The sequence below is a fragment of the Actinia tenebrosa genome, unplaced genomic scaffold, assembly GCF_029948245.1.
Source record: "Actinia tenebrosa isolate PJP-AT-01 unplaced genomic scaffold, QUT_ActTen_1.0 PGA_scaffold8__29_contigs__length_14323225, whole genome shotgun sequence".
Lineage (NCBI taxonomy): Eukaryota > Metazoa > Cnidaria > Anthozoa > Actiniaria > Actiniidae > Actinia > Actinia tenebrosa.
In genome coordinates, this window is record NW_028292585.1 from 2,472,462 (window position 1) to 2,486,823 (window position 14,362).

General features: G+C 37.0%; 1 protein-coding gene and 1 pseudogene across 2 annotated transcripts in view; one reads left to right on the forward strand and one right to left on the reverse strand.

The window, feature by feature from the left end:
• Positions 1-10,742, forward strand: part of LOC148904943 (uncharacterized) — a 24,609-nt pseudogene extending 13,867 nt beyond the window's left edge. The window contains exon 3 of the transcript XR_016121868.1: positions 7,315-10,742. The product of XR_016121868.1 is annotated as an uncharacterized LOC148904943 (transcript). The remainder of the gene's footprint in view (positions 1-7,314) is intronic.
• On the reverse strand, positions 9,465-14,146 carry LOC148904944 (uncharacterized). The gene is made up of 6 exons (XM_089040981.1): positions 13,906-14,146; positions 13,240-13,454; positions 12,426-12,561; positions 11,812-11,851; positions 11,338-11,464; positions 9,465-11,250 (listed from the first exon to the last, which is right to left on the reverse strand). Exons 1-6 carry the CDS (start codon positions 14,039-14,041, stop codon positions 10,756-10,758), a joined length of 1,149 nt encoding a protein of 382 aa, XP_088897107.1. The 5' UTR covers positions 14,042-14,146; the 3' UTR covers positions 9,465-10,755.
• Positions 14,147-14,362: the final 216 nt, after the last annotated feature.

Genomic DNA, 14,362 nt, shown 5'->3' on the forward strand with positions numbered 1-14,362 from the left:
TGCGTCACATCCGGAATTTTCTTCGTAAATACCGTCTGCGAAACATCGCCAGAAAGCTTGTTCTGGACCCCCCGCAAATTGCGCGATTATATATAATAGATTCTAATTGGCTGTTAGGCATGCTCATTCTAACGTGAACTTCCATTGGATAACACTATCAAACCGGATGTGATCCTCACCGGATGCTTAATGTAAAATCGTAACACGAGCGAGTGCGGTGTTTTCCTTGATAATTTTCAAGTAGAATGACCTTTCCCCTTCCCAAAATAACGCCAAAAGTTTGTAATTTGTGCCATCGATTCATCGCAAAAGATTATGAAGTTTTTCTTTTGAATGGGAAACAAAAATTCAACCCTATTTTAGAAGTGCAAATACTATAATTTAAAGTACGACAAGCGAGTTCACCCCGGAGTTCACACGTGTGCCGTCAATGCATTGACCGTATTCCTAAATTACCTAGGGAAGAACCTTGGTCTACTAACACGATACTTCCACGAGGTCTTCCATATAGAGAACATCAGGCACGATCGGTAAACACTGAAAAGCGAGCGACTTTCCATAGCCCGTTGGCAAGTTTACGAACACTTTTCCCTTTTCAAAGAATGCTTTGATGGAATCCTCATCAAAAGAAAACGCCATTTTGAAAACTAGGACGCTTTGCTCTTTCCCGGTCTTAAAAAAGGGACTGGGGAGAAGCTTGTTTTTTACGTATTTTTTATAGTTTTTTCTTGTTTTTCGTCTTCGCCAAGCTCGTAAATGTTTCTCAGCCGTTTCGCCAGCCGACGAACACGCTTGTCCGCCATCTTTGACCTTAGAGTTCTTCGGTATACTTCGACAAATATGTTTGTAGATAAACTCTTTTAGCTTTCTGCTCTTCTTCCTCAGACGCTTCAAAGTTCGCACTGGTATTCTGCTGGGTTCACGATCACGTCTACGTCGCTTAACGTGAGATAAATTATTTGATATAAAATGATTCTCGATAGATATATAGCTCAATTGACCAGTCACGTCAAAAGGTTCACTCAGAAGGGTTCGCTCGTGAATTGATCTCTCGACATTTTTTTGTGCTGGTCTACCGCGAACTGTGTGTGCTTTTGCATGTATTTTGAGCGTATTAAACATAGAATCCGTGGTTGCCTTGCACATCTTCGAACTTGACTCCGCCATGCCATGCTATGTGCTTGGGACTACTACGCACGGGCTTCGAGTTCCAGTTTCGCAATGCGCAGTAGCGCTTGCACGACGATTTTTAAAAGAATGCAAATAAAGCCCAATTTATAACTCAAGCGTTTCTTCGAAACATACATACATACATACATACATACATACATACATACATACATACATACATACATACATACATACATACATACATACATACATACATACATACATACATACATACATACATACATACATACATACATACATACATACATACATACATACATACATACATACATACATACATACATACATACATACATACATACATACATACATACATACATACATACATACATACATACATACATACATACGTACTTACTGTACTTACATACATACATACCTACGTACCTACCTACCTACGTACCTACCTACCTACGTACCTACCTACCTACGTACCTACCTACCTACGTACCTACCTACCTACGTACCTACCTACCTACGTACCTACCTACCTACGTACCTACCTACCTACGTACCTACCTACCTACGTACCTACCTACCTACGTACCTACCTACCTACGTACCTACCTACCTACGTACCTACGTACCTACCTACCTACGTACCTACCTACCTACGTACCTACCTACCTACGTACCTACCTACCTACGTACCTACCTACCTACGTACCTACCTACCTACGTACCTACCTACCTACGTACCTACCTACCTACGTACCTACCTACCTACGTACCTACCTACCTACGTACCTACCTACCTACGTACCTACCTACGTACCTACTACCGTACCTACCTACGTACCTACCTACCTACGTACCTACCTACTACCTACCTACCTACCTACCTACGTACCTACGTACCTACGTACCTACGTACCTACCTACCTACATACCTACATACCTACGTACCTACGTACCTACGTACCTACGTACCTACATACCTACATACCTACATACCTACATACCTACATACCTACATACCTACGTACCTACGTACCTACATACGTACATACATACATACATACATACTTTATTTGTAACAAGGTTAAGGTATGGCAGCTTTCGCTGATGTGGACCTCCTATCTACTACAATACAATCTAAAATATGATTAAAATTTATGAGATCTACCCCTACCCTTGAATACTTAATATAATAATAACTTAATTAAATTTAAATAGAAGCCCGAGTAGACAAATTTAATTTCGTGTTAATTGAATGGATAGAACTGTGGTGTAATAATGTTAGAATGTTGATCATCGCAGTGAATAAGCGATCTATATAAGCGAACACTGTAAAGAAAGACCTGAAAAAATGATTTCAGGCTTCAACAGGAATCGAACCCATGACCTCCGCGATGCCGGTGCGATTATTACACCACAGTTCTATCCATTCAATTCACACTAACAAAAATGACCGCTAGCCAACAGGATTGGCTTCATAGCTCAAGTTGGCAGTGCATCGCACCGGCCTCGCGGAGGCGTTCGCTTAGATCGCTTATTCACTGTGATGATCAACACTCTAACATATTTATTTCGTCAGACGCCACTAGTCTTTAGGTGAAGTTAGTTGTTCAGTCCGGGATTCGCTCCAGATATGGAGAGCGGCCGTGAAAGCGGTTCGACTTATTTCTTTGGGAATTTTCATCTATTTTCATTGAGTAGAGGCTGGATATTGATTGATAGTAGTTCTCACGATATACGAAAGAATAGCTTGAGGTGAAAATTTAACTGTGAGATAAAGACGAATTTTAAAAAATCGGACAAGTTTTATCGCACAAACCTGGCTTGAGCGCCATGACAGTGTTTACGGGTTCGGTTAGTAATGGGATGTACATTTTTTTGGGAAAGTTAACGAATTTTTCCCGTCTCAAAAATAATTTTCACTGAAAATTTTATAGATGTAGATTATTTGTGCCAAGTTTGAAGGTGGTAACCCTCCCAGATTTTCGGTAGCCCTCGCGAGAAATTGTTTAAAACTTGAGATATCGTTCACTTGTACTCGTCCGCGTGACTGCAATGTTTACATCGAAGCAGAAAACAATGGAAACGTGACGTGGCACCCCTCTCCAGATCTGGAGCGAATCCCTGACTGTTGTTGTCGGTGTAATTTTAGATTGAGCCTATTAAACCTTAGTGACGTCAGTAGCGCAACGCTGTTTTCTCCGGTTACTGTATAGTTTTACTAATCGAGTTTCTTTCCTCTTCACTGGTTAAAAGATATACAAAAGCGGTAAATTTTTATTAAAAAAACACATTTAAGAGATGTAAACTTTTGAATAAATTTGATGTGAGAAAAATGCTTGGAAGTGCTTGGAAGTTCTGAAAGAAAAATACACCTAAAATGTTCCAAAGTACCCCCTCCACCCAAATAGCGGCAGATAAAGATTAGGGACCGTCTTGTTGATCTTGTGATTTAGATTAACATTTTGAATTCTGCTTAAACCATTAATGAAACCTAAGAGGGTAAGCTTGAGTCGTTTTGACTATAACTTACAATGAGTATACCAACACTTCCAAAACAAAGTGTCCGGAATTAGGTACTATCCGGAATATAGCGCAACACACTATAAATAGGCGACTTGCACTAAGAGGTCACGTGATCAAATACGCCATTGCGGCTGGTATTCTACAGGATTTTATAAAGTAACTGCTCTAAATCTCGCAATCTGATTGGTTGGGAGCAAGTGCTTTATGACAGCACACAGGACGCGCGCGCACTTTCAGTTTCGTCATCCATGTAATTTGTATTTTATAAAAGAAATAAAAAACTTGCTTGCTGGAGTTATAAAGCACTTAGGGATTGACTAAAAACTAAGCAGAAAATGTATCGGTCACATTTTTTATCAAATTCGCCTGATCGAGTATCACAATACCAGAAGTATGTTTAACTATTGAACGGACTAAAGAACAAGGCAAAAAGTAATTATTACAATGATTACTTTCAAAAGTATAAAAGTAACCTTAAAAAAAACATGGAAGCTTATTGGTACATTAATTAAAAGAAAATCTAAAGGAGGTCTAGTACCAACTGCAATCATCAGAAATAACAGCACATATACAAGCGAAAAGGATATTGCCAATCCTCAATCAACACTTTATTAATGTAGGCCCATCCCTAAGTAATAGTATTGATGAGGTTAATATAGACCCTATATCATACATAAAAAACCCTCCTTCTTCTAGCTTTGTATTTTCTCCTGTAACAGAAAGTGAGCTCTCTCAAAAATTCTCTTTATTGGATGTAAATAAGTCTTCCTTAGACATTCCCAACAAAATGATAAAAATAGCTTGTCTACCACTAGCAAAGGTCTTCTTGCCTATTTTTAATCAATCAATCCTTCAAGGAAAAGTACCAGAAATTTTTAAAATCTCTAAAATCACTCCAATTTATAAAAGTGGAATAATGACCGCCGCAATTAATTATAGACCTATATCGACACTCTCACCATTTAGTAAAGTTTTAGAACGATTAGTTTACGATCAATTATTGTCTTTTATTAACAAGAATAACATCTTATATAAATATCAATTTGGATTTAGAAAAGGTTTCTCCACTGAACATGCCATTCTTGAACTTAGCGACTATGTAAGAACTGCCATCGACAATAAGCAATATACTTGCGGAATTTTTCTTGTTTCTCGAAAGCATTCGACACAGTAAATCACAGTATTTTATTAAAAAAGCTAGAGAAATATGGTATACGAGGCCTCCCTATACAGTGGTTCCGTAGCTACTTATCTAATAGGGCACAATTTGTGAAAATTGGTAATGAAAAATCAAACCATCTCTTCATGAAATGTGGTGTGCTACAAGGATCTACGCTAGGACCCTTACTATTCCTTCTTTATATAAATGATTTGCCTGACTCATCAACTATTTTAAGGTTCAGAATCTTCGCTGACGATACTAATATATTTTATTCTTCTAAGAATCTAGCCGACCTTCAATCTGTAGTTAATAATGAACTTCCGAAGATATATGAATATTGCAGTGCCAACAAACTGACAATTAACTTTGACAAAACAAACTTTATGTTAATAACAACTCCTCAACGGAAACATGCCCATTTAACTATTCCTAACATCAAGCAAAAAAGTTGCATTAAGTACTTAGGTGTATATATTGATGAATTTATGAACTGGAAAAACCATTTGTCATATGTTAGTACTAAAATAGCTAAAAATATAGGAATCTTATATAGATTGCGTAGATACCTGAGCATTAAGATGCTCACAAACCTCTATTATTCATTAATATATCCTTATGTCAACTATGGGATCATGAGCTGGGGAGGTACTTATAAAAGTAATACTGACTAACTGTCTTCTCAACTAAGGAAATGTATGAGATGCATTTTCTTTCTCAAGAGAAGCGATGATCCGAAATCATACTTTTTAAAAGCTGTTAGGCATCCTTTATATTGAAAATATATATAAGATAAGACAGGCATTATTTACTCATAAAATTTTGGGCAATTCTTCCGGAATATCTGATATCTTCAGTGAATCTATAATACCTGTGTCAGATATTCATTCTTACAATACAAGATTTTCATCTAATAATACTTTCTATAAAAAACAAGTAAGAACAAATTATGGTAAATTTACGTTTAATTTTAGTATTTCTAAAATCTGGGAAACAATACCCAAATCAATCAAAAGTCTTCCTTATTCATCCTTCAAACAGATGTATAAGGAATTCTTACTCAGTAATCAATAAGAATATATATATTTATATTTAATTATGTAATTTATCTCCTTTTTGCTATAGAGGAAAATTTATACACGTACTGTTGAATTTAATATTATAGTCTTTTGAATTGTAGTCTTTTTCTTTTTCTTTTTCTGACCCTAAATGAAAATTACGACAGCCAACTAGAAAGCTTAGCTCCTTTGGCTGTCGTACACTTACACCTATTACTTGTTAATTATATTATAAATTCTAAATATTATCCAACTATATATATTCTTGTAATTCTATTATATAAAATTGAAAAAAAAACAGTGTAAATAAACTGAAATTGAATTGAATTGAATTGAAATTGAATTGACAGAACACTCGAGAAGTGTCGAGAAGCGCTCCGCTACGCGTCGTGCTTCTCCTAACTCTTCTCTCGTGTTCTGCCAACCCCCGCGTGCTTTATAACTGCACACAGCAGCGCGCGCGTTTTCTATTTCTTCAATTCTTTCATACGAAAAAGCCAACTGCCATGAATACTGAAATTTTAGATATTTATGCTAATGAGATGTTGACATTATGAAAGTCGTTTTTGCGGTCTACTGCTTTTAAAAAGCTGTAGCCGGTACTATGCTATCTGTTTGCCCGTATGTATTTCATGTATAGACATTGACAATTTTTAAACCATTAAACAAAAATGGCTGCGATTACCTTGTAGAAATCACTGAATCCTACCAAATGATGGTTTGATACATTGATCAAACTTTTCGATCAAACAGTCGATAAAAAGTCGTAAGCAGTCGCAAACAGAGCAGCGAAGTTGACCAGCCAGTACGCGAGACTTCCGATAACATCGGCTATCCTCGCCATGCGCCGCTAGCTGTGCACAAGGGATCCGAAAGTAATCCGAAGTTTTACAACCCTTACACCGGGATGAACTTTATGTCAGTTATATCGTATGTCATTTAACTATATTTTTCGCTAGTTAAATAGGATATGAAGTATATCTGGGTAAACTCGATGGCAGTGTCTACTGCTTATTAATGCGCAGTAGACACAAAAATGATGTATCATGTCCTTTTAAAATTTATATTGGCTGTTCTTTTTGCGGTCTACTGCTTTTAAAAAGCTCTAGCCGGCACTATGCTATCTGTTGGCCGGTATGTACTTCATATATAGACATTGACAATTTTTAAACCATTTAGAGTTGACAAAATTTATGCAGCTTGATGCAGATAAAAAATATTGTCCTTGTTTTGTCAGGATTTTGTTGCGCATTTGAATATATACATATGTTAAAACCGTGCTTTATAAGTATCAAATAATATTATTATTGATCTAGATCCATTGACATTGCTGGACTAAAGAGCTGGATTATCAGGGAACAAACGTCTAGTTATTAATTACATTTTATTAATGTTTTCCTCATTTATTACTTTCTATCCTAGATGCCATGGACCAAAATGATGGACCAATACTATATTTCTATTACAACAGCCCTCTCCACCCAACCATCTACAAAGTGGTCAAGGGCTCTCTGACAGGGATACAAAAGGCTTTCAACGATCACAACCACGACACTATCGCGAAAGACGAGGAATTTACGGTGCTGGTGAATTTCAGCTCGCCTTTGTACAACGAAGAGAAACAGTGGTATGAATTTCCAGCGCGATTCTGCTACGGAAAAGATATTGAAGGATGTGTGAATGAAACACGTTTATTTAACAGCCCGTATCTTGTACGACCAACTAGTGCGGAGATCCCCGTTCCTTTTGTGCTTCCTTTCATCAAGGTATTTAATGAAACTTTACCTGACGGGAAAACTGTCTTTAAATCTGGCATCGTTCATGAACAGTTTAAAACTTTTGAAGTGAACGGAGCTAAGTATGATACCTCTACAGGCATTCTTGTGAGTTTTTCATCTGAGTCACCTGTAAAGGCGGGTAAGATATCTGGGATAGATTTTTCAAGAGACAGAATGAAAGTGCTGAATGATCAACCTCTAATTCAGTGCCATTTTGTGGAGTGGTCTAACGATGGATGCGCAGCGGGCTTAGGAAACGTAATGATTGGATATGACGTTAAATTCATGCAACTAAAAAGCCGGCGCTGGTTAAAGGCGGTGAAGTTTCCGAATCACAGAGATGAAAGATACCTCGAGACTCTCTACATCCCAGGAATTGGGAAAAAAAACCTACCTTGTATTTAAAGGTATGGCCCTTGAAAGAATATCACCAATCGCAAACCCTTTCGTTTACGTTTTTTCGTCGGTCGAAGAGCAAGTCAACGCAACTTTGAAATCAGTTGGACTTAGCTTCGGTAAAGGACCCTTCCTAGGATCTGGAAGGTACCAAAGCTTTTCCAAACACTATAAAAAGCAATCTTACTCAGCCGCAATGTCTGGGACGGAGTTTAGATTTTTTCGTGCTACGATGCCGATTTCCTATCTGGAAGACGAAGCAAATTGGGATGATGATTTTAAGACGCGATTTAAAAGTATGTTAGACCAGAGAAATGAGGAAAATGCGATGGATTTCTTTAGAGACTACGGAACCCATTTTGTCGTACAGGCGGTGATGGGTGGAAGGCAAGAGACAGTTTTCACGATTAATTATTGTGAGGTCAGTAAGGAAAAGAGTACAAAGCAAGACTTTGAGGACCACTTATTAAAACCCTACAAGTTCCCTTCAAGTCTCGTTGGTATACAAACTCAATACAACTACATGAGAAGTCACTCTTTAGTGAAGATGATCATCTCGGGTCCACAAACCACATGCACAGGGGGAAACTCTCTTGATTCAGAGGTTTGCTACAACCTAACACTTTGGAAGTCATCGGTATTAATTAACCCATATCCAATCGAAATGACCTTGAAACCATTCTACACTCTTGTCAAGGGTTACGAAGACAGACAGTGGTTAGAGAAGATGTATCAAAAATATCTGAAGGCTAATCTTGATGAGGTGAAAATCGATAGTGTTATCAACTTAAAAGCGAAGTGTGAGAGAAATCAGCATAGCGGAGACACCGGAACAGCTCTTTCCACAGGGGCTATTGTTGGTATTGTAATCGGATCGATTGCAGCTGTTGCCCTTGCAATTTTGTGTTGTTGTTGTTTATGCCGTTAACAGATGATATGATATGGTTGCAAAATCATCAGGGTGTGAGATAGCCTCCTTCGCAGATGTCGTTAGGGTCGTCACACAACGCGGAACTCTTACGCATAATGATTCAAGTGATTTTTAGATCTAGTAGCAGTAAACTCTTACTCAAATACGCGGGCGTCTTATAGTTTATTCGTTGGCAAGAAACTATAAACAATCTGAATAACACTGATGGTTCGAGTGATTCATAGATCTAGTAGGAGTAAAGTCATACTCGAATACGGCACTTTATAGTTTATTCATTGCCAAGAAACGAGAATATTATATATTCATATTCTCTTGCAAGAAACTATAAACAATCCGAATAGCACTGATGGTTCCAGTGATGCTTACATCTAGTAATCTACATAAAATAAAATTTAGCATTTTCGTAATAGCTGACTTATGGATGAAGGTCAAAACAACAGTCATCCGTTTGCAGGACCCGATTTAGAGGGGAGGGGTGGGGTTGGTTTACCACCATCTCTGGAAGTGAAATCCTGTATTTTGTTCTCAAATATCTCCATCGCTAAAAGTCAAATAGCAGAAATAGAGGATATTACATGGGCGCGCGGAGATACGAAATTTATCTTCGAGTGTTGAAAAGATCTCTCACGAGTGAGCGCAGCGAACGAGTGAGAGATTTTCAACACGAGAAGATAAATTGCGTATCTCCAAGCGCCCATGTAATATTCTGTTTATTATATAATTATCAATGAAGTATGTTTTGGCTTTTTCAGGCAATTCTTTCCGTGTATTTTTGAATAGCCATCGCAATGGTGTTATTTTCACACGTGAAAATAACATGTTATTTTCACGTGTGAAGATATCAATTTTTCGAAATAGAGAAACATAGATATTTCATTGGTAATTATATAATAAATGAATATATTGTCTGTACATCTAAAGTTATAAATTAATAAAATGGAGCCCCATTTTTTGACCATTGTTTTGATCTTGCCCCTTATAGAATCAAGGCTAGAAATATTGTTTAGAACATGTAATAATGTATATGTAATTTCGATTAATTTCTGCACAACTTAATTAGTCATCCAACCTAAAGCAAAACTTCTTTTAAGCGACCAACCTCTATTTAGCGACCAGATGTCAATTACAGTCCCAATGAGAGACCGTTTGTGGCATGTATTAAAACCACACCTGTATTAAGCGACCAACCTCTATTTAGCGGCCAGATGTCAAAGTCTCAAGAATAGAGGTTTTAAAGTAGATTAGCCTCTGCTACTTTTAGGATGACAAGTATATTTGTTTTGATGCAAATTATCTACTTTGACTATAATACTTTCGTTTGTATCCTCATAATTGCACACAAAAAAAAATGTTATTGTAGTGCCTAAAGCTATCTTCATGATAAGTAGAGTACAAACACAAAAAATGCGCAACACTTTGCACTATTTAGTAGTAAATAGTGCTAATTAAACAATAAAAAACAATAGGATTAGCGTAATTTAGAAGTATTTAGTGGTATTTATGTTGAACTCTAATTGATGGATTGCAAGCATTCCCAAGAGAGTCAAAAGACAAAAGCATGGCGGCCATTGTGGTGCCGTTCACAATGGATGCTAATGAGAAATCTTTTGTTAAATCGCACCAACATGGCCGCGATGACGTAACGTGCAATCGAAGAATAGTGTTTGTACTCTAAATATTAATCTGCTTTATTTTAGTTTATAAATAGAATAATAAAAAATAATAAAAAAACAAAAAACGAAAGACATCGGTTGTAGTTCACTTTATGAGGATGTAACCAAATACAGGGTTTATTTTAGTTCCATTGCCGCATATCCCTAGCCCACAGAAGTTACCACACGACATTTTGCCTGTCCAAGGTAAACCAAATCCAATCCAACTATCTGATGTACGGCAGTCTGATTCTTGGTTTGCTCGAATGCCAATCCTCACACGATTGCCGCCATTAAACCCCTCTTCATTGCAATTATTTTGTAACGTTGATCCACCAATCAGAGACAGCCATTTCTTTCGACCAATAGTAAAATTGCTGTAGGTGTTGTTAGCAATGACGTCATACAAGGAAGAAGCCGAATAAGGAATGAGAGCCCAGTTCAAGTTGTTCCCGACTTTCATACCAATACACAAGCTCTGGAAAGGCATAGCCCAGTAGCTGGGCATCTTGGTCTCGTTATTATCAAAACCGCTTTTACCTGCTGCTTGTCTGTACGGTGTTTTGCTTTGCCATAATTTCCTCTCATAGGCAAAGGTGGTCTAAAAATTTAAAACAAAAGTAAATAAATTAAAATTGCGAAGAAAATTTTATTTAGAGAGGCCATGCAACACGTGGACAGAGGATACCTTTGAGCCGTCTATCTTCATGACCAGCGTCCATCCACTACTTCCACATATATCGTCAGACAAGTGACAGTAGACCTTCATATATTTCTCGTCAATCATGAAGGTGTAATCCATGTTTTTAAGATAGCTACAAAGAAAAGATGAATATTAGTTTTGCTCAATGCATATTGAATATTATGTGGTACTATTAACAAAAACAATGAAATTCCAAAACAACTGGATTCTATTTTATAAGGTGTTTATTAATTCATTTAGCACATGTTCGACACGTGACACTCTAAATTGGCTGCCGAATTAAACAGCCAGGCTGATCGGATGGTGCGTGTTTTCCCGCGTTTTCCCGCGTTGTGCTTGCTTCTTGACTATCCAAACCCTTAGATGGTCGAAGTTTTGTTTCTAGGATTTCAAATAAGATTTCCTTTGCCTAAAATTTCTTCTCATATCTTATTAAAGTTTTATGAAATGGTGACTTACGTTGTCTTAGTGCGAATGTCCAAACACGACTTAACTTGAACTGAAATAAAAGGCATGCAATTGGATGTCCATTAGTTTCGATGTTTTAGGGTAATGACGTCTTAGTGCAATTGTAAAGGCTTGTGGGGCTGAAATTTGGGACAAAATCAAAGAGCTTCTCCATCTTGTGTTGCGGCCCACAATCTGCTTAAGCGTGGGAAATTTTGAAATCAAAGATTGGATAGAAGTGGTGCACTCTCCTCTCACCTATAGGTTCTCGAGTTCGATAGGACATGGCATCACATATGGGTAGAGTTTGATACTGAGATCTTTCTCTTGATTGAGGATTTTCCCCCGGGTTCTTTTAGTTGTTTTCGTCCCTTTACAAAACCCCACACAATAAATTTCGATCCGATCTGTGATTAAGCCCTGTTAGTCTAACCTATAGATCAGACCAGGGGTTGTTCCAGGGTATATATCAATACAATTGTAGGGTTGTTGGTCTGGACTTGGGTTCGAGAACAAAAACATCAGCCTTCTTTCATTCCCACAATCCCATGCACAGCAAGTTTGTTACCCGTTTTCCTTTGAGCTTTTGAAAGGCAAATGTTTACGTCGTTTATTGTATTACATACCCTTCCACCATGCACAGTAACCACCTTCGTTGAATACATTACATATACAGCGATATCGGCGGGCATTGTCAGCTAGCACACACCTCGCACCGTTTCTGCAATTAGACTTACCACACGGATGGGGGGTCACGTTTTCCTGTCCATGGTTAATCAAACAAAAACTTCAGTTCTAGAAAAAACAGCACATGATCATGATCATTGATCATAATCGACATCAGTATCTTTACTATCACGATCAACATAAGCATCATCATTAACATCATAAGCATCATCATCATTAACATCCTCATTATCATCATCATAATCAACATCATTAACATCATCATCACCATCATCATCACCATCATCGTCATCATGACCATCATGACCACCATCATGACCATCATCATGACCATCATCATGACAATCATCATGACCATCACCATCGTCATCACCATCACTATCATCACCATTATCACCATCATCATTATCATCATCAGCATCACCATCATCATCATCATCATCACTATCATCATCATCACCATCACTATCATCACCGTCATCATCATCACCATCACTATCATCATCATCATCACTATCATCATCATCATCATCATCACCATCATCATCACCATCATCATCACTATCATCACCATCATCATCATCATCACCATATTTCTAATTATAATCATCTCATAAAAATCAGTTAAAATACTTCTGAACGAATCCACTCGAGCCAATTCTGCACTTTCCTTGACCAATCATTCTGATAAAATATTTCCACTATGTATATTATGTATATGGCAATGAGATACTTTGAGATTATATATTTCACCTTGATTGCATATATATGCATGTAACCAGGCCTTTCTTTTATATCCAGCTCATCTTTTGATATAAATATCTTTTCGCTCAGCTCGCAAAGGTGTTTGGGATAGCCATCTATTTGGTAGTTGACTGACTGACACTTTGAATCTTCTAGACATGTAGAAGTACACGTTATCGAGCTGTCCACTTGAAGGGTCTTGAATATCTGGATATTTGCAAAGCCTTAAAAACGATAATTAAAAATATTTTAGTTAAAAAACTTAATAAACTTGTGTAAGTATTTCAGCTTCGTAACCAAATGTCGTTATTGCAACGTTAAGAAAATAGCATAAAAACCACGATTAGGGGAAAAAAAGTTAAACTTAAAACTAATTGAATTTTTTTAAGAGTGATCTTTGGTCCTCGATTTGTGATACTAATTTTAAATTCATTTGATGTTTATTTATGAAATTTTGTTTGCAATTACTTGCATAGCATTTTGCTAAAAGTGTGTCTTATAAATTATGTTAACTTTGCGAGGAAAAAAAAAAGAAAAAAGGAAAACAAAAAGAAAAATATATATAAAAAATAGGAAGAAAGAAAGAAAGAAAGAAAGAAAAAGAAAAGAAAAGAAATTCAGAGCTGAAAACTAAGAAGGCCGTGTTTTCCATCTTATTTTTTCTTTATATCTTACCTTCGATGTTAGAAAACAGTCCAGTTCTTATTTCGTTCTCGCTTGTTGGAAACGTCGGGATATTTTGGCTCGAAACGGCACACAAATCAAAATTAATAAAGATACTCAAAAACACCCAAAAGCTGGATCCTTTCATGATACTAATTAAAGAAGTTGACTATTACAATATCATTTCCATAGTATGAACATAACTTTTTTCGCCAAGAAAGAAAATAAAGTCGAAATTACTTGAGCATTTCCATAAGTGTGATCTAGTGAGCCACTAAATTCATCATGAAGCTAATATCAGTAATGTTCTTTGGAAAGTTCATTGAGTTTTTGGTTGCCGTGGAAAACATCACTCGCCTCGTTTATTCAATGACAAGTGTCAACTTTGTGAAGGAAATTTCATAGCTCTAAAATACTGCTTCAAAGTGGCTAACTAACTGGGGGCAAATTAGAAATTGCTGGTTTTCGT